The sequence below is a fragment of the Pangasianodon hypophthalmus genome, chromosome 1 (assembly GCF_027358585.1).
Source record: "Pangasianodon hypophthalmus isolate fPanHyp1 chromosome 1, fPanHyp1.pri, whole genome shotgun sequence".
In the NCBI taxonomy this organism is placed as follows: Eukaryota; Metazoa; Chordata; class Actinopteri; order Siluriformes; family Pangasiidae; genus Pangasianodon; species Pangasianodon hypophthalmus.
Window position 1 is genome coordinate 34,285,285 of NC_069710.1, and position 22,202 is coordinate 34,307,486.

Here is a 22,202-nt window from a genome sequence, read left to right on the forward strand (position 1 = left end):
CAAATCATGCATACAAAAAACCAACCTGCATAACAGGGCAACATTCAATTACTCTATCAAAATCATTTCCAATTCCTTCACCAGATCTGGAAACAATATTACTCAAAAACCCATATTCATAATTGTACAGCAGTTTACAATTTGAACAGGTTACATTCTCTCAGTCGCTGCACACGTGAACTCAGACTAGCTAATTACATCATAACCTAGATTACATGTGGCTCGCAATAGCATCTCAGATTCATGTGACTCAAGTTACTCTCCAACTGGTTTTTACTCAAAAAAATACACATCAAGATATTGAGGTATCAAGATCATAATATTACCAACAAAACAGTATCTTGCAAAAACAATACTTAGAAAACCCGTGTCCAGTAGCAACACACATGGTGAACACTCGGCAAACTCACCGGAGAAACAGAAAAATCCACAAATCCTCATCAGTACTAAAACGCCTCTTCCCTCGTGATACCGTATAAAAGATGATTTCTAAGTAGAAACTAGCAAAATAGCTCTAAACCTTATGTTTTAGATTTAACTCTGTGTGGTTCTTTCCTCGTGTAGAGCTCAGTTCAGCTCACTACCATTCAATCGCATTTGTTTCCCTCTCCTCGTTACTGAAAACTAGATTGGTTTCACCTCTCTGCAGCGCCACTACTGCCATCTGCTGGACAATAATGATATGCAGTTAAGACACATAGCTGAAAATAACCTAAATATTAGATAAAACTAACAATCTTTTAACTCTGCTTTAGGTTAATTTTAAGCGGGTTACACAACTTTCACTTGTAATGGAGTAATATTTGACCAGAAGTATCTGTACTTTCACTCAAGTAATGGAGTTGTGTACTTTGTCCACCTCTGAGTTTCTCTCACTGTTTGCTGTGCTAAGTGTGGCTCACAGCAACATGTGGACCTGTTTACTGGAGCTGATGTATGACACGGAGCAGAACTGGTTTTAAACGGATTGTTATTACTACAAGTCTTTGACTCTTGAGCATCCAATTCATTCAGCCAGTCCACAAACGAGAGAGGTGTTCACTTTTCCTCACTCTCTGTCATTATGGTAGGATTCCACAGACTACTCTTATTTACGTGGGAGTGTTTTCTCACCATACTCGCTCTCTCCCAAGTATCCGCCATTTTCGCTTCCTCTCTGACAGTGTCTGCTTCGGCTTTAACAACTTAGAATGTCCATATGACTACTGCGGTTAAGCGAGAAAGCAGAAAAAGATATATAATATAATATATAGTGGATATATATAATATAATATCTGGATCTGTTAATACAATTGGGCCAAGAGGTTATTTTGATTCATTATAAAATGGACATTTCAAATTGGTAGTGATGATCAAACCTACTCAGATCAGTTCACAGTGAGCTCCTCTATGCTCCCAATAAAGATGAATTAATTCTACTGTAGAGTTTTTAAGTTTAAGCTCCTCAAAATCCCTGGATCAGTCAATATAATTGTGCCAGGAGGCAGTTTTTAATCCAGTATAAAATGGACATTTCAAATTGGTACATGATCAATCGCATGTAAAACAGTTTAAAGTGAGCTCCTCTATGGTCTCAATAAAGATCACTTAATTCTACTGTAGAGTTTTTAAGTAATTCCTCTTCAAACTCACAAGATCTGTATCTGTATATAAGATCAATATAATTGAACCAGGAGGCTAATTTGATTCATTATAAAAGGAACATTTCAAATTGTTAGATGATGAAACTCACTGATATCAGTTCACAGTGACCTACTCTTTTTCTTTTTTTCTTTAGTGCACACAAACACACACACACACACACACACAAATATGGAAATGTGTATTATTTTAAAAAGTTTACAACATTAACATGAATACTAACCAAAAGAATAATATAAGAACAAGTAGAAAAGTTTGTTTCTTTACTGCAGACACCATTAATTAAGTAAATTAAGTAAATAATTAAGCAAATTATTAAGCAAAAAAAGAAACAAAATAAATAAAGACATTATTGTTTTGGAATATACTTTATTGAAGAGGAATTACTTAAAACCCCTACAGTAGAATTAATTGATCTTTATTGTGATCATAGAGGAGCTCACTGTGAACTGATATCAGTGGGTTTGATTGTCTGCTAATTGGAAATTTCTCTTATATAATGAATCAAAATAGCTTCCTGGTTTAAAATTTTATTCAGGGTTAGATTTATAATAATAATAATAATCATTAAGGCAAATAAAAATAAAAACATCATTTAAGAAACTTTATTATTATTATTATTATTATTATTATTATTATTTGCCTTAATGATTTATAGCGTCTCTATAAACTTGATCGATTTTGCCCATTATTTAAAAGTAAAAGCGTAAATATAAAAACATTTACCCTGGATACTCATAAATACTATGAACTGTTGTGTGTTGGTTTTGTTATTTATTTAAATTTCATTTTGTATAAAAGTTAAGTTGCTTTGGTTGTGTAGGAGCTCGCGGGCGCGCGCTTTCCGCTTCCGGTGTTATTACCGCTAAGTGTGTAAAAGCCGCGCCCCTCAATTGCACGAGCGGCCTGATTAACCGTGGTTTCAGGAAGAGCGGCTGCTTTAACCGCAGTTTATCACTCAGCACATGCGAGGAACAAATCCCGGCCGAGCCCCCAGTGTTACTCTCACCGCTTCAGCAACTCCCAGCGGCAGAGGAACAACTCGTTACTTCATGTTCGGGCAAATGATGAGAGGGACAAAGTTCTTCCGAAGCATGCCGTTTTACTTCTTTAGGCAAATAAACAATAACTCCCGGGTGGCTTAACTGAAATAAACTAAAGGAAAAGCAAAGCAGAAACTTATATATATATATATATATAATTAAAATAATAAAATTAGAATAAGAATAAAACAAAAGAACTTTATATCAAATAAAATACTTCATATTTGCCAGACCGGAGCAAAATCAGTTTAACTCGGCTTCTGAACCGACGGCTGACGAAGCCCCTCAGTGCTACCCAGCAGTATTTTTAACTGAGCTAAATATTATCCGTTTCGCTTCTAGAATCACTATTTAACACAAGGGCTACTCTAAAACATAGAAATATTAACTGATGATACTAAATATTTCAGTAATATGATTTCAAAAATGTAAAAACTTAACTTACCTGAGGGAACGGGCAGAAATGGCGGACATCTCAGTTTGAAAAATTAACCGTCACTGTCTCGAGGATCGTCTTCTCCAATCCACCAATAGGAATTCAAGGATGATGCAACACACATACGCCACGTCGCCACCAGAGGGCGCTTTTACGATTATTTGTTTTTAATTGAAATATAATTTGTTTTTAAACCATCACAATACAGTATGGTACAAAATAAAGAAAACACCTGATTAGTTTATTTATTTCACAGAATGATTCGTCAAAAGGCAAACTATAATGTATTAGGAAATATAAGTTTCATTCTAATGTACAAACTTGCATTAAAAAAAAGCTCAGATACATTGACTAGATATTAATATTTGTTGACTCTCTTGTTTTTGACTACAGCAGTCATTGTCCTGGGTCTTCACTCAAAAAGCTTTGTGAATGTGTTGTTAGGCCTATAATTAATTTACACTTCAGTCATAAAACATGAATTATTGAACCATTTTAATTAAAAAGGTTCTTTGCTCCCCAAGGGTTCTACATAGAACCATTTTTTTTGGTAAAAGGTTCTGTTGGCCCCAGGGTTCTATATAGAACCTCAAGAAGCCTTTTTTTTTTTTTTTTTTTAAAGGGTACCAGTTTAACCAGTGATCATGTTTCAGCAGCTGGTAGCTGGTCAGACCAAGCTGCATTTTCCAGCACTGATGTTGCAAATAAAAACAGATAAATGTTTTGTTTTTGTTTTTTATAATGAAAAAAAGATAAAGTCTGCACAGCTTGTAATATAATAGCATGTAAATTTAATAAATAAGTGAAAACATTTTGTTTCTTATAGCTACTTAATGTGAGAAATGTAGCTGTTTTTTAACACCACACAAAAAACTGAAAGAAAACACGTATTTACACCAGAGAGATCTAACGCACCAAGCGTTTAAAAACATACGCAGTTTATAACTTTTTTATAAATTTTATAAAACGTCACGTGTGATCACGCGGCACCCTGCAGTCTCGCTTCTTAGAGTTTAAATTCATTTGTTGTGCTTCACACAACATCCACCAGGTGGCGCCTGGAACAACACACTGCAGTTCAACACATAGCACACTGACAACAATGCAATGTGTGTTCGGTTAGCTTTAAAAGAAAATATTAGGTATGATTTGCATAAAAATATTAAAGTGAACACAGAAGTCCACAGGCCAGATCAGACTGCTCTTGGCAATGATTAGTCTTGAATCAGTCTTTAAATATGCCTAGGCTTATAGATTATTACATTATATATTTAACATAGATTTAACATCATTCTCTGATAGGGTCTGATAATTTATTAACTGCACGTTTAATGTCATGATTTCCAGAAAACATAAAATATTCACAATAAAATATGAATTCAAATATATCCTAATAATGGACACAAATATTTAGTAATACAGACATTGGAAAATCCATTTCCACGTGACTGCATGAGTGTGATGCAGAGGATCATTATTTTATGTGCTTTGTAAACACACACTTCATTGTGCTCTCTGCAGGTGTTCATGAGATAATGTGTACATAAATATTACTCAGTTCAGTGCTGATTAACAGTTGTGAGATATAAAGTCGCACTTGCAGAGCTACCAACTCTCACGCATTTACTAAATCTCAAGCCAAAACACAAGACAATACCGCGAGTGCTTGTGCTGTTTAATGCGCTTAAGAGATGCTTTTCTCCAACGTGTAACTTACATTATTTACTCTTATTTTATATTATCTGTTAATATTTTGAATTAAAAGTCATGCGCATATTTCCATTTCACAAAACAATTTGTCATAACAACTTTTAAACTGTTAAACTTTAAAGATGCGCGTGCATGCGTGTCAAACAGACGGAGTGCAAGAGAGAAATAAGAGCAATAAGTTAGACTAAAATATGCATTTTGATCAAATATTTGTTGTTGGATATCAAATTTATGCAAGTAATGTTATTTTTTTATAAAAGAGGAACTGTAGTTCTACCTCTGACCTGTTAACACTTAGATTGTGCTTTATGAAAATTAACAGAAATGTACAGAAATGAAAAACTCCCAAGCAAAGAATTCAGTGGATAAAGAAGTGGAAAGACATGCACAATGAACACAACTATAGCTCATGATCAGACATGGTGAGAGGAGATATGAGCTAATTAATGTTTTTTCTGGAGTAAAATGTGTTCAATTAATACCAATGCAAATATAGTTGCTGTGCAATTTACTTGCCATTTTGTTTACTATATTGTTAAAGTTCACAGACCTCACTGAGTTTTCTTTTTTTATTCACATGTATTCTGAATTCATAATGTGTACATTATTTGAAAATTACTCAACTCTGTATTACTCAATTCATAGTCTGCAACTGCAATATTTATCAAATAATTGTCCTAACCATTTTACTGTCTTGTGTGAAAAAGTGAGTTTTTGTAATGTATTAAAATTACCTTCATTATAATGAGGTGATTACACAGATTTGTAAAACCGTATTTGAACTATTAACAAATGACCAGTTTCTTAGAATTGCACTAGTTATTGAGTAGTTGTCCTAACCATTTAACTGTCTTTTCATTTGGTAATTTGTGGAGGGTACATATTTTAAATAAGGTCTAAATGCAGTAAACATAGATGAAAACATTTGCACTTTGAGTCAGAAAAGTATAGTTACTCAAGAATATGCTTTATAAAGTTGCTTTTTTGAGTTAGGGACAGTATTTTGACAGTTTAAAAATGAATGACAATAACTTTGGTTAATCACATGCATTTACCCAGTTCGCACCTGCTATTAGCCTACAGTATCTACAACTCATTCTCACTTATTGTCCACTTCCCCAATGACACCTTGACACCTTGATAAATGTTTCAAAGCAGTCCTGCAGGGCCACACTGGCCTGCTGAGTACACCTCCTCACAATCCTTGTGGTAGGCTTACTTTGAACTGCAGGAACATACTGACAAGGTCATGATCTGATCTACTAAGTGGAGGTAGGGTAGTAGCTCTGTATGCTTCTTTAACATTTGCATACAATAGGTCTGGTGTTCTGTTTTCCCATGTAGTGCAGTCAACAAACTGGTGGAAAGTTGGGAGAGTGGAATCCAGATCTACATGGTTAACGTCTCCAGTAATTACCACAAAAGCTTACGGGTGTTTAGACTGTAACTTAGCAACAGTGGCGTGAGTAACATCACATGCCACTTCCTTGTCAGCTGACGGTGGTTTTAGTGATTATGGTGTCATTGTTTGGTGGTAAATTCTGCATAAGACAAGGAGCGTGTGATTAAAATTTGTTTAACCTTCCCGGTCTTTGTCTTTAGTACATTACGCCATGTTAAGCATTTAGACTGGCCTGATAGATCGGCTTAGCCTACAGTATCTACAACCCATTCTCACTTATTGTTCACGCCCCCAATGACACCTTGACATCTGTACAGATAAATGCAGTCCATCCAAATGTAAAGGTATCTCAAAATGACCAAGATCAGCAAGCTGCATTCCCAAGACATCAGGATGATGAGGTCTGCTGGAAGTTCCACTCCAGAAATACACCATCTGAGTTCCATTGGTGTACACACTACATTGAGCACCATCAGAAGACATTATAAAGAACAAACATCATGCATACGTAATCCTCTCAAAATAAATAAGTTAGTTACCCACTTCATACAGTATGACACTACCACAAATGTAAATATGTTGCAACAATGTCATGTGTTGGTTGTGCCTAAAGTGTCAAATATTTATTTAATGTTTTGCCCTTGATTTTAGGGACATTGTCACAGCCATAGACAACATCACTAGCCATAATGATGAACTGCTGGCAAGTTCAGTGAAAAAACAGCTCTGGTGTGACAATAGAGTGGACATCAGTGAGCATTCGGAGGATCAGGCAAATACTTGGGTGGAAGTAGGGGAAAATTCAACATTGTTCCTTGATCAGAGACAAAATAAAGATATACGTCTCCAACAAGCCCAGATATGGATCAATGAGAAGTAGACGTTTCAAGAAGTCATTTTCACTGAAGAAACCACAGTGGCTTTGGACCACTTTGACAAGATGTCATTTTGTAAAATTGGTAGACGAAACACCCACGGAAAGTTCAAGTTTGGGGAGCAATATCCATACTGGGACTGGGACCTATTGCAATCTTCAAAGGGGTAATGGACTCTTTAAAGATGCTATTATAAAAGAAACTGCCACTACCTACATTAGGGAAAACTTCAGAGTCCATCACCACTTTTTCCAGGACAATAACCCCGAAACACACCACTGCAAGCAGAGTCATTGCTGCAGAGGGTATAAACTGGGTGAAGACTCCACCAGAATCCACTGATATGAATCCCATTGAGATGGTGTCACATTCTCTGAAATTCTCAAATTCTCTATATTTGGAAAGAAGCAAAACCACCTACACAGTCTGATTTAATTGCTGCCATAAATGAATTCTGGTTTGAGGAACTTATAGTAACAGCATGCAACAAGTACATAAATAAATTCTTCCAGCAGTGGTTGAGCATCAGGGTGGACACATTGGAATGTAGCATACATAGGCTAAAGTGTAATGCTATAAAATGAAAATATTGTACATTTCTGATCACTTTCCAATAAATATAAACTTTTTAATGGTATAACCATTTTGGGGTATTTTTGTCTTTATTAGATTAAACTGGAACATAATAAAACTGACTGCTACAGTAATGAGTGTAGCCCCTATCTATATTTATCAACAATCAAACATGCATACCAAACATAGGTAATAAAAATACTGTGACACTCACTAAATACAGCATGACACGTCTGAACAGAAGATCTGTTCTAAAGATGGACACAATGACAAAAAATGCGACTTATAAAGTAATATACTGTAAGTAATAATAAATACATAAGGTCACAGTTGTGAGATGCAGCCTAAACTCACAATTGCGAGAATTAAACTTGCAATTGTGGGAAATTCGGGGTGAGTGAAACTGGCAAAACCAGTTGGTCGGAAATTCCACCTCACACCCCATGAATGGAAGATTAAAAGAGATTGACTTATCCAACAAATTTACATAGAGGTAGTATATATAAAGAAAAAGCGGGGCCATGGTCGAGGGCCAGGTTATGAATGGGTGGCGGAGCTGGAGAAGGTGAGTGGTAAGAATTACACACCCGTGCGGAATTAGGCTAATGAATGTTTCATTGACTGGTGGCAGGGATAAAGAGGGGAGACAAAAGAGCCTTGGGAGAGTGAGAGCTGAGCTGCACTGAGCCGTGTGTGTGTGTGTATGTTGTTTAAAATAAAACCACTGAAAAGTGAGCGAAGTATTAATGGCCAATAAAAGAGCCTTTTTGAGTTGTCTGCCAAGCCTGCCTCCAGTCTCCTAATTTCCCTCACAACCCAAATGTTTGACACAGATCCTTGCAGAACACCAAAGTTTACCTCAGTTTACATAGAGAAGTCACCATGTACATCTACAAACTGATCAGTCAAATAAGACCTGAGCCAGGAGAGGGCCATTTCCTTAACTACAACAACGTTTTCTAATCTATCAAGGAGAATAGTATGATCAATGGTGTCAAAAGCTGCACTAAGGTCAAGCAACAGAAGCAAGGACACAATACAGATCAGTGGTCAGTAGCACGTCATTTACCACTTTAACCAGCACTGTCTTTGTGCTATAAGGAGGCCTAAATCCTGGCTGATGGTGGGGTGGAAGATTAGACAGACAGGTGCAATCTTAACTGAGCTCCGGGCTCACATTTATTCAGACTACGCTTTTCAGCACACTTCCAAAAGTCAACAAAAACTCGCAGCTTTCGGTCTGTCAGGTTCAAGTTCACACTTCTTGGCGTGTGTACGTGTGTGTGTGTGTGTGTGTGTGTGTGTTGCAAGCTCTGCCAAGTGGTCTTGCACTCTGTGTCTCTCTCAATCATGGATTACGGTAGTCACTGAAAGCACAAACAGACACAAATAAGTAGACTCGTGGGAATGAAAAACCGTGTGTGTGTCTAAATACATCATAATTAATCTAAAGTCTTCCAAAATATTCTATATTTAACCCTGAAATCATAAACTTTGTTCCAACAGTGAAATAATTTATATATTTGTTGTAATGAACCACCTGCTGACTGGGTCAAAGTACACTAACTGTGATTTAAATACATCTCCAGTGTATGTGACAACAAAAGTAGAGTAGAATGGTATTACGTGAGTGACATTTGAAGTGTTTTTTTATTATCTTTTTTGTTAATAGTTTCTATATGGAGTCCCCACAAAGCAGGTTTTAGTCAGGCTGAGAGGAGTTAATGCTATTTTACTGCCATATTTAAGCATTAACTACAAAACAATGTGCATGTACGAATGAATCATTTATTCCAACATTTTTCAAAATATAATATGAACATGGAAATTAAAAACTTCATTCCTATGTTGAAACAAATAATATTTTAGTTTTAACATGTTGAAGCTATTCTACTGCCACAGTAGCAGTAACCACAGAACATTAGACATTAAACATTCAACATGGCAAATATTCAGCTTTTTCGGTTTGTTGAGTGCAGAATGTTTAGTTATTCTTCCTCCATCGTTGAGAGCTTTATTTGTCATAAGTGTATATTAGTTAGCTCTCTGACGGAGAAGATTGCAGCATTTAAGGTGCGCGTCCAGACTCTAGAGAGGGTTAATGAGAGTGAGAGCAGTGTAGTTTCTGTAGGGGAAAGTCTGGATGCCTTAGGTGGAATTAGCAATCACCCAACTCCGTCATTTGAGCCCTCACAGCGGGGCGAATGAGTGATGACTTGGTGGCATAATCGCAAAGCCAAGGATAATGCTAAGGCTTGCCCACAGGAGCACCAATCCTCTCCGCTTCACGTATCTAACAGGTTTGCTCTCCTAAGTGAAGCACCAGCCAAGAAACCTGAAAGAGCTCTGGTTATAGGAGACTCTATCTTAGGGCACATAAAATTGGGTAGCAGCGCTAGTTAGGTGTATACCGGGAGCCAGGGTGCCGAACATAGCAGGTAATCTTAGAGTCTTAGGCAAGAATAGGTTTTCAACGGTAGCTAATGAGATACACTTTCTTCAGTCAGAGGTTACTAAGAGCAACATCGTAGAGGTGTGTAAATTAGTGAAGGTGATGTCTGATGCAGTAATATGCTCTGGCCCCATCCAAAAGTGGCGTGGCGGTGTAGCTTACAGCAGGTTATGGTCACTGAACTGCTGGATGCCCAGGTGGTGCACCAAAAACAATGTAGGCTTTATAGATAATTGGAGTAGTTTTGAGGGCAAGGCTGGCCTGTTAGGGCGGGACGGTGTCCATCCCACTCAGGAAAGTGCTGCTGTCATTTCTTGCATCATAGCACATAGTCTCAGAACAGGCCTAGTTATTCAGTAACAATCCAGAGCCAAGGCCAGGGAGCAGACAAGCAGGCTAAACAGACCATCTGCTAGCTGCACTGAGTTGAACTAAACAAAAATGTAGAAACACTCAGAAAGTTTGTTTTAGTGACCTAATTAACATAAAATTAAATCATAGTGAATACACAGCCAACACCTTTGATCTGAAGCTAGGACTGTTAAATAATAGATCTCTTACATCTAAAGTATTTATTGTTAATGAAACTATTACTGATCAGGAGTTTAAAATTTACTGTGTTTAACAGAAACGTGCATTAAACCAAATGAGTATGTAGCATTAAATGAAGCTAGTCCTCCTGGATACAGTTATATACATCAGTCTAACTGGCAGAGGAGGAGGTGTTGCAGTTATTTATAATGCTAATCTAGTATTCAACACTTTTGAAGTTCTTTTTACTAACATAACATATGTAGCCACAAAAATACGTCTAACCTAGTTGTTTCTTTAGACGAAGCATTAATTGTTGGAGACTTTAATGTTCATTTTGATAACCTGGAAGACGCTCTGAGAATAGAGGTTGTGTCCATTCTAGATTTGGTAGTGGTCAATCAGAACATGATAGGACCCACTCATAATGGTGGTCACACTCTTGATCTAATAATGACGTTTGGATTAAATATAGAAAGTATAGTCAAATTTCCACAGTCTGAAGTTCTCAGATCATTATCTCATCTCTTTGAAAATGTGTCTTAATCATAATATATGCACCTTGCCATCGTACCATGTCAAATGTACATTCACGTCAGCTACTGAGTGAGTTTTATCAATAATCTCCTAGAGTTATCAACTATGATAAATCTCCTAGTGATCTACAGTATCAACTAGATCACTGTCTGACCCCACAGAGCTTGATTAGGCAACTAACTGATTGCTTAGAGTCAATGTTCCACTATACAATAATGTAACCCCCTTAAACAAAAAATAATTAGAGAGAAAAAACTAGCATTCTGGTATAATGATAATACACACCTTAAAATAGACCAGTTGAAAATTAGAATGTAAATGCTATCAAACTAAATTGGTAATATTTCAAACAGCATGGAAGGAGAGCCTGCTGAGCTATAGAATATATACAGTCAGGTCCATAAATATTGGGAACAGTGACACAGTTTTGGTAATTTTGCCTCTGTACACCACCACAGTGGATTTGAAATGAAGCAGTCAAGATGTGACTGAAGCGTAGACTTTCAGCTTTAATTCAAGGGGTTTAACAAAAATATTGCATTAACCGTTTAGGAATTACAGCCATTTTTTACAGAGTTCCTCCATTTTCACAGGCTCAAAAGTAATGGGACAAACTAATATAATCATAAATATTAGGATTATTTTTATTACTTGGAGGTAAATCCTTTGCAGTCAATGACTACCTGAAGTCTGGACCCCATGGACATCACCAAATGCTGAGTTTCCTCCCTTGAGATGATTTGCCAGGTCTTTACTGCAGCCATCTTCAGTTGCTGCTTGTTTGTGGGTCATTCTGCCTTCAGATTTGTCTTCAGTAAGTGAAAAGCAGCTCAGTTGGGTTGAGGTCAGGTGACTGACTCAGCCATTTAAGAACATTTAATTTCCAAGCTCTTGGGCTGCTTTCACAGTATGTTTTGGGTTGTTATCCATCTGTACTGTGAAGCGCTGTCCTATCAGTTTTGCAGCATTTGACTGAATCTGAGCAGAAAGTATAGCTCTGTACACTTCAGAATTCATCCTGCTACTTCTATCAACAGTCACATTATCAATAAACCCCAGTGACCCAGTTCCATTGGCAGCCAAACATGCCCATGCCATAACACTGCCTCCACATGTTTGACAGATGATGTGGTATGCATTGGATCATGAGCCCTTCCTTTCCTTCTCCATACTTTTCTCTTCCCATCATTCTGGTACAAGTTAATCTTGCATCAGAACTGGTCAGGCTTTTTTTAGAGGTTTTTAGCAAAATCTAATCTGGCCTTTGTGTTCTTGAGTGTTACCAGCGGTTTGCATCTTGAGGTAAACCGTCTGTATTTACATTCATGAAGGTGGCTCTTGATTGTAGACTTTGACAATGATAGGCTTACCTCCTCCAGAGTGTTCCTGACTTGGCTAGATGTTGTGAAGGGGTTGTTCTTCAATAAGAAAAGAATTCTGCAATCATCCACTTTAGTTGTTTTCTGTGGTCTCCCAGGCCTTTTGGTGTTGCTGAGCTCGCCAGTGCATTCCTTCTTTTTAAGAATGTACCAAATTGTTGATTTGGCCCTCCTAAAGTTTCTGCTATCTCTCTGATAGGTCTGTTTTGGTTTTTCAGCCTAATGATGGCCTCCTTCACTTGCATCAACACCTCTTTGGACGGCATATTGAGAGTTCCCATGAACAGCTACCAAATGCAAATTCAACACTTGGAATCAGCTCGAGACCTTTTATCTCCTTAATTTATCATGATATAAGGAGGAAACAGGCCACAGCTGGCCATGAAACTGCTTATCGTCAATTGTCCCATTACTTTTGAGCCTGTGAAAATGGAGGAACTCTGTAAAAAATGGCTGTAATTCCTAAACGGTTAATGCAATATTTTTGTTAAACCCCTTGAATTAAAGCTGAAAGTCTACGCTTCAGTCACATCTTGACTGCTTCATTTCAAATCCACTGTGGTGGTGTACAGAGGCAAAATTACCAAAACTGTGTCACTGTCCCAATATTTATGGACCTGACTGTATAGCCAATCACAATCTCTCAACCATGTGTGTTTTAAAAAAGACTAGAACACAGAATCTCTTCTAATGAAAACTCTAGGTAATTTCATTATCTGTTTGTGTTACCCATAATGCACTGCAAGTGGAAAATGTACCAGTCATGTTTAATGTCTTCATACAAAATCGCTAGTCCTTTTAGCTAGCAGGTTATTAGCGCTATACAGGCTACAATAAGTATGGAATAAAATATGACAGGGTGGTGTGATGAAGCGGAGTTACTGCCCTGAAGTTGATTATTTTCCTATAACAGTAAGTTACAACTTTACCTCTAACTGTTACAATGTTCTGACACTGGATACTCCTTCACTAGTGTGAACAACTTTTGAGCTAAATGTTTGATAAGTGTACTCCTGTACTAGCTGCAGCGCCCCCTAGTGTCCAGTTCATGTCTGTCAATTTAGGACACAGCCACAGTGTAGTGACAGGAACCTCATCAGAAAGAGGTGTCTTTGTGATTCCATTGTGTGTGTGTGTGTGTGTGTGTGTGAGGAGATGTGTACTCTAGAGAAATTATGTGGGGAATGTTTGAGGTACGAGGATTCAGTGATCCTCAGAAAAAGGAGTACTTCAGGAAGAGGATCAGTGATGAGAGCCTGGCCAATAAAATCATCACACACATGAAGTCTTCAAGAAGCCTCTACATCATGTGCCACATCCCAGTCTTCTGCTGGATTTCAGCCACTGTTCTAGAGAGAATGTTGGGTGAAGCAGAGAGTGGAGAGATCCCCAAGACTCTGACCCAAATGTTCACACACTTCCTGATCTTTCAGATCAAACACAAGGAGCAAAAGTACCATCAGAAATGTGACCCTGATCCTCAGCAGACCAGAGAGAGTATCCTGGCACTGGGAAAACTGGCTTTCCAACAGCTGGAGAAAGGAAACCTGATCTTCTATGAGGAAGACCTGAGAGAGTGTGGCATTGATGTCAGAGAAGCTTCAGTGTACTCAGGAGTGTGTACCCAAATCTTCAGAGAGGAGTTTGGGCTTCACCTGGGGAAGGTGTTCAGCTTTGTACATCTGAGTGTTCAGGAGTTTCTGGCCGCTTCATATGCATTTCTCTCTTTCATCAGCAGAAATGTAACAGAACAACAAATCACTGATCTGTCTGATCTTTTAACCAAATCAAACATGTCTGATTTCCTGAGAAGTGCAGTGAACAAGGCCTTACAGAGTGAGAATGGATACCTGGACCTGTTCCTCCGCTTCCTTCTGGGTCTCTCACTGGAGTCCAATCAGACTCTCTTACGAGACCTAATGCCCCAGACAGGAAGCAGCTCTCACAACAAACAGGAAACAGTCGAGTACATCAAGGAGAAGATCAGGGAGAATCCATCTCCAGAGAAATCCATCAATCTGTTCCACTGTCTGAATGAACTGAATGATCATTCTCTAGTACAGGAAGTACAGCATTACCTGAAAAGTAAAGATGACAATCGTCTCAGTGGAGTCAGTCTCTCTCCTGCTCAGTGGTCAGCTCTGGCGTTTGTGTTGCTGAACTCAGACGAGAATCTGGATGAGTTTGATTTGAGGAAATATCACAGATCAGACGAATGTCTTCTGAGGCTGATGCCCGTGGTCAAAGCATCCAGAAAAGCTAAGTAAGTATTTTTAAAATTATTTCATAAATGTATTACTAACTACCTAAATGTAGTATTTATTATTTTAAATTAACACTAATGACGCTGCACTGATTAGGATAATGCTTATCATTAATTACTCTAATCAGTTCACTGTTATTCTGTATGTAAGGAGAATGAGGGAGCTTATTGAAGAGAGCATCATTAAATAAATAGTTATTTTTTTTCTCTTTGGTTAAGTGCTTTTTTCTGCTTAACACAAAACAATCATAATAAGGTAAAATGTGCATAAAATGTATAGATCTAAGATATAACAATAAAAAAGAGAAAATATATTAATTTATTGGGAAAAACATGACAGAAAAATCAGGTTTCAACCCTTTAAACACATGTTGTCTTGAAATGTGATAATACATAATTAGTACATTTATACAGTTAATTTAATTGATAAAAACACAAATATTCCTACACTGTTTTAACTGCAGGTCTGGACTGCACCATATAGCATGAATATTGTATTTTATAGTGAAAAACTCTATCCTAGAAAATCTGCAGACCCAGATGGTTTAGATGCTTACTTCTTAAACCTCCTGCTGCTAAAAGGTGGAGAACCCTGTCATCTTAATAACTACAGGCCTACACCCAAATTATCAGCTCTTGCCCAAACACTAGAACTTTTAATAAGCGAACAATTAAAGGAACATTTATAGAGTGAATACATGACTACATGAATACCAGTCTGCTTTTAGAAAACGCCATAGCACAACTACTGCTGCTGTGAAAGTAGTTAATGATATTGTCACCGCCTTAGACAAGAAACAACACTGTGTTTGACTTTTCATTGATATATGGAAGGTGTTTGATAGCGTAGACCGTTCTATTCTGCTGCAGAGGTTGACTGACTCAGGGCTGTCCAGTCGAGCTGTTACTTGGTTTTCACATTATTTGTTGGATAGGACTCTGTGTTCAGGCTGATGGTTTGTTTTCTAATGTGTTGTCTGTCCATAAAGGGGTGCAACAGTGGGACCACTTTTATTCTTTATTTATATAAATCATTTAGGAAGAAAACTTGATTATGCAAATATGCACTTTTATGCTGATGATATGATGTTATTTATTGCTGTGCTCCTGTTTTTGCTGAAGTGATAAATAAACTTCAAAAAGCTTTTAAGGAAATAGAATCCCAATTCAAATCATTAAAATGATTTCTAAATGCAGATAAAACTAAAATGATGGTCTTTACAATGACACATGCATCTCTCTAATTTAAAACACTCCATTCTTAATGGGAAGAAAATTCATTCAAACCCCGTCCCTTTTTACATTTCCATGTTTTTACCAGTGTTGCCAACTTAGCGACTTTGTCGCTTGTTTTAGCGACTTTTTTCCAAAAAAGCAACAAATCTAGCGACTTTTTGGATGAACCTTAGCAACTTTCCAAATGTCACCAGTACTGTCCTGCATGAGCACGAGGTCTTGCTTCCCTGCTGCAGTCACACCCCTCTGTGCGTCTGCTCTGTTCAGTGAGTGGCTGAGAGACGAGCAGCGCATTCCGTTGACCGCACAGCAGCTGACATAGATGTGAATGAACTGCGCATGTGCACGCTGTGTTGCCACAGACCAATCACTTACCAGCTTCTCCTTTGTATTAAATTTGAAAGATTATTGTGACCGTTTATTCTTGTCATGCACTTATATTACTCACTACCACAGGGCTTTAGTTCATTCCAGTTTTTAAACTTACTGAATTCAGATAGTTTATTTAGAGACTGTACACTGTACTTATTCAAACACAACAATAAACTTCATTAAACTCATATACACATATAAAAAACATATACACATAATACAAATATAAAAAGTGCATACACAATACAAATATAAATACATATACACGCACAGCTAGAACATTACACACATTCAAATAGTAACATGTCACACTCTAAAATATATTCCCAAAAATATAGAAAAGAATGAGAGCTGATCCCTGAATTTAAGGGGTGGCTGAAGCTCTATGTGGGCAATGACACAAGGGCTTACTGTCTGTACTGCAAGACAGAATTTTGTGCCAAGTTATCTCACATTAAAAAGCATGCATCAACTCAGAAGCACAACGAAAAGTCCAAGCCTTATAATCAAGCCAAGCAATCTACATTGCCATTTTCTCCAAAAAACACTGACTCTTTAAAACAAGCAGAGGCAACAATGGCAATTGCTATAGCAGAGCACTGCTCCATTCTCTCTTGTGACCACATTGGTAAAGCATGCAAAGCTGCTTTTCCAGATTCCTGTGCAGCCAAACATTTTCGGATGCACCGTACCAAGAGTACTGAAATGATCAATGGGGTGTTGGCACCATATTTCCTTAAAAGATTGGTGGCTGATATTGGTGACAGCAAATACCGCCTCCTTCTTGATGAAAGCACTGATGTAAGTGTCTCAAACTTGCTTGGCATTGGCACAGATAATGCATCTGTAATGACAGGAGTGTACAATGGTGTGCACAAAATTCTGAGGGAGGAGAGTGACTTAAAACATCTAGTCCTTATCCGCTGTGTGTATCACTCCCTACAGTTAGCTGTAAGCTCTTCCTCCAAAAACACTCTTCCACGTAGCGTGGAATGTCTTGTTAGAGAAACCTATAATTGGTTCTCTATTTCTCCAAAGCGCAGAGAGGCATACAAGGCCGTCTATCAGACAATAAACTGTGGGGAGAAGCCTTTACTGATAACAAAGGTCTGTGCCACACGTTGGCTTTCCATAGAGCCTGCTGTGTCCAGAATCCTGGATCAGTGGGAGGAGTTAAAATTGCATTTCAGTCTCACCATGTTGAGTGAGCACTGTTACATGGCAGATGTTCTACATTCCATGTACAGTGACCCACAGAACCTCCTGTATCTCACTTTTTAAAATCTATAATTAGTGAGGTGCAGTCTGCTGTTAAGGCTTTTGAGGGGGAACAGTCGGATCCGCTCAAGCTGCTTGACTGTTTAATGAGGCTTATGAAGTCTGTCTGCAGCAGAGTCATTAATCCGATGGCAAAAATGGATGTCCTTAAAGAGCCAATAGAGGGACACATTTCTCCCAAACCATACCTTGGCTATATATTTGAGTCCAAGGCAGCACAGCTGAACCTCTCTCCCGAGGAGGAGGACTGTGTGCGAAGAAGATGTGTGAACTACACCATCTCCTTAGCAAATGAATTGAGAGCAAGGCTCCCAGATAATATGGAGATACTGCAGCACATGTCTTTGTTCAATGTGGGGGAGACACTAAACCACAACAAGAGCCTTACAGACATGGCAAAACTTGCAGACCTGTTAGGATATTGCCCGGCCACAACTGATAAAACTATTAATCAGTGGAGGTCTATTCACCTTCAGAAATGGGAGGAAACAACAAACACTTTGGCATTCTGGGCTGAAGTTAAGAAGTATAGAGCTTCAGCAGGCATAAACCCATATGAAGACTTGGCTTCTGTTGCAGTTTCTGTCCTCTCCCTCCCACACTCAAATGCTGAGGTAGAGAGGCTGTTCAGTCAAATGGGTGTCATTACAAACAAACTCAGGAACCGCATGTCTCTGCAGACCCTCAGCTCTATTCTGTATATTAGATATGGTTTGAGGTTGGCTGGAGATGCATGTTATGAGCACAAACTGCCTGATAAAGTGCTGCAGCTCTTTGGCACTTCAGCTGCCTATTCATTTAAGTTCTGTCCAGGTTATAGCTCATCCTCTGCATCCAATATCACCCCACAGGAGGAGAGCACTGAGGGTATGGATCTTGTGGATGATGACGAATTCTGTCTCAGCATTCTCATGGAGTGATCTGGAATCAGAATCACAAAAGTTGTTAAATAGTGTTTTTCTTTCACATACAATGAATTTGCTTTGGTTTTGTGAGGCAGGCTGACTTAAAAATTTTATTTTATTTATTTTTTTATCTTTTTCATTTGCTATGTACATAGTTGTGGCACATTACGCAGCGGCAGAATGCAAATACGACGTGATGACGTCATTAACATGCTAATGACGCATGACCTCATTTAGCGACATTTAGCTACTTTCCATTGAAAATAGTTTGCAACGCTGGTTTTTACATTTCCATGTTTTTACATTGACTTTGTGCTGCTCTGTGCGACATTACAACCTGCTGCTCGCCAACTTCTATGAAAACATCTTTTACTCTCTGTGTGTGTGTGAGAGAGAGAGAGAGAGAGAGAGAGAAAACACACACACACAGTACACGCGAAACCTTCTAAGTAAAAGGATAAATTATATTTGTGTATGTTTGTGTTTGAGATGTCAGTGTTCTGATATATCATCATTTCTCTCCCAGGCTGTGGAACTGTAATCTCACAGAGGAAATCTGTAGAGCTCTGTCCTCAGTTCTCAGCTCAAACTCCTCCAGTCTGAGAGAACTGGACCTGAGTTACAATAAACTGCAGGATTCAGGAGTGAAGCTGCTCTCTGCTGGACTGGAGAATCCACACTGTACACTGGAGACACTGAGGTCAGATCATCACTTTCACATTTTGTTTATTTGATTGTCATTATTATAGTATAAACCTAATAACAGTAAAATGTAGAGCAACACGCCTGATGCATAACAAGAGGTTGACAAAATATTAAACATTTTACTATTTAAACCTTTCAAATATAAATTGTATTTTAAGTATCAGTGATGCATTTCACTCTATACTAATGTTGGGATGGTTAATAATCAGATTTAACTACAAAATAAACTCAAATGTTTTATTGGTTTTATTTGCAAATGCATACTGGGTACAGAACATCAGTTAGAGCACATGTACGCCCCCTACAGGTGCATTGTGGGTTGTCTTTAGATTAATTTATACACTAGTACAACTTAGAAAAATACTAAATCCTTAAATAGCTTGTTAATTTATGAAAGCAGCGGTCAGGTCCACATGTGCAATGCCTCGTTAAGAGAACTCCCATTTCCATGATTCCCAGCGAGTCGCCATGTCACATGACAACCAAACACCGATCCCTTTACGAAAACACAACCAAAGAGAAAACTCACACAGAGACAAAAGTTCCAAACATAAAGCTAAACAGGTTCACAACGTAACTGTTGTTACAAAATGCTTCCCAAATGTTTATAAATCTCATACTGTGGACATGTCACTGACAAAACGGCTTATATTAGTCACAAGAAAAAACTGAAATAGTGATGAATAATGCTGATGAATAGTGAATAACAGAATAATGGACTGCCATCTTTGTTATCTTTTCTATAGAAGTCTACATACACACACATGCCAGTGTAGCATATAGGATTTATTGTTTATTTGCCTCTGTATGCCACAGTTTTAAACTTGGACTCCAACAATTCACATGTGGTTAAAGTGCACATTCTCAGAGTTTAATCAGTGATATTTTTATAGATTTATGGTTTACCATGTAGAAATTACAGCATGTTTTATACATTTCCCTCCATTTCCATAATGTTTGGGACGTAGGGCTTCACAGGTATTTGTGATTTACTCAGGTGTGTTTAATTATTTCATTAGTGCAGGTACAAGAGAGCTTTTAGGATGTATTAAAAAGTGCTTAATTTCTAAAAGGATAAACATATGTGTGTATGTTTGTGTTTGAGATGTCAGTGTTCTGATATATCATCATTTCTCTCCCAGGCTGTATCAGTGTAATCTCACAGAGGAAAGCTGTAGAGCTCTGTCCTCAGTTCTCAGCTCAAACTCCTCCAGTCTGAGAGAACTGGACCTGAGTTACAATGATGAACTGCAGGATTCAGGAGTGAAGCTGCTCTCTGCTGGACTGGAGAATCCACACTGTACACTGGAGACACTGAGGTCAGATCATCACTTTCACACTGTGGATCCTGCATTTGTGTCATATGGCTGTTTTAGATTAATAAAATGTTGTCTGTCCTGGAGCACAATTTTAATAGAGCAGCAATAACTGCTATCGTTTTCCAGATTCAAAAATAACAAACAGTGAAATAGACGTGTAACAATCTGGATTTACTTCTGGCTTTCATACACACACTTCATGGGCTGTGAAGCATTGTGTGTGTGTGTGTGTGTGTGTGTGTGTGTGTTGACCTATAAATGTTGATCTCTCTACAGGCTGGATCGCTGCAGTATTACAGGTGAAGGTTGTGCTGCTCTGGTTTCAGCTCTGAAGTCAAACACCTCATCACACCTGAGAGAACTGAATCTGAACCTCAATGAACCAGGAGAATCAGGAGTGAAGCTGCTCTCTGATCTACTGAAGGATCCACACTGTAAACTGGAGACACTACAGTGAGTTACTGACTGAAACACACACACACACACACACACACACAGTAACAGTGATTTGGTGGTTTAACGTCTCTTTATACACTTCAGAGGAGATTCTGTATCTTAATGTGTTTGTACATTAATAAGAAATAAAACACTGTTCTGCATTTGGGTTCTCTCTCGGAAAAGAGTGGGATGCTTCTCACCGGGAAAAGAGTGGGAGAGAGCTTGCCCATGGTGAAGGAGATTAAGTATTTTGGGATTTTATTAATGACTGATGAAAAAGGTGTTAGATTGCCAAAAGGTGATCAGAGTAACACCAGTGTTACAGTCACTCTACTGGTCTGTGGGAGTGAAGCAGGAGCTCAGTATGTGGACAAAACTCTCTGCTTACTACGTCTCTATCCTCACCTCTCATCTCTCTGCTTACAATCTACGTCTCTATCCTCGCCTCTCATCTCTCTGCTCACAATCTACGTCTCTATCCTCACCTCTCATCTCTCTGCTTACAATCTATGTCTCTATCCTCACTGATCATCTCTCTGCTTACAATCTACATCTCTATCCTCACCTCTCATCTCTCTGCTCACAATCTACGTCTCTATCCTCACCTCTCATCTCTCTGCTCACAATCTACGTCTCTATCCTCACCTCTCATCTCTCTGCTCACAATCTACGTCTCTATCCTCACCTCTGATCTCTCTGCTCACAATCTACATCTCTATCCTCACCTCTCATCTCTCTGCTTACAGTCTACGTCTCTATCCTCACCTCTCATCCCTCTGCTTACAATCTACGTCTCTATCCTCACCTCTCATCTCTCTGCTTACAATCTACGTCTCTATCTTCACTGATCATCTCTCTGCTTACAATCTACGTCTCTATCCTCACTGATCATCTCTCTGCTTACAATCTACGTCTCTATCCTCACCTCTCATCTCTCTGCTTACAATCTACATCTCTATCCTCACCTCTCATCTCTCTGCTCACAATCTACGTCTCTATCCTCACCTCTCATCTCTCTGCTTACAATCTACGTCTCTATCCTCACCTCTCATCTCTCTGCTCACAATCTACGTCTCTATCCTCACCTCTCACCCTCTGCTTACAATC

General features: G+C 38.3%; 1 protein-coding gene across 1 annotated transcript in view; it reads left to right on the forward strand.

Annotated features, from left to right (window-relative positions):
* LOC113523756 (uncharacterized) overlaps positions 1-22,202 on the forward strand; it is a 507,872-nt gene that overhangs the window by 460,109 nt on the left and 25,561 nt on the right. Inside the window, exons 24-25 of the mRNA XM_053235375.1 lie at positions 20,481-20,657; positions 20,934-21,110. Coding sequence (XP_053091350.1) covers positions 20,481-20,657; positions 20,934-21,110 — 354 coding nt within the window. The remainder of the gene's footprint in view (positions 1-20,480; positions 20,658-20,933; positions 21,111-22,202) is intronic.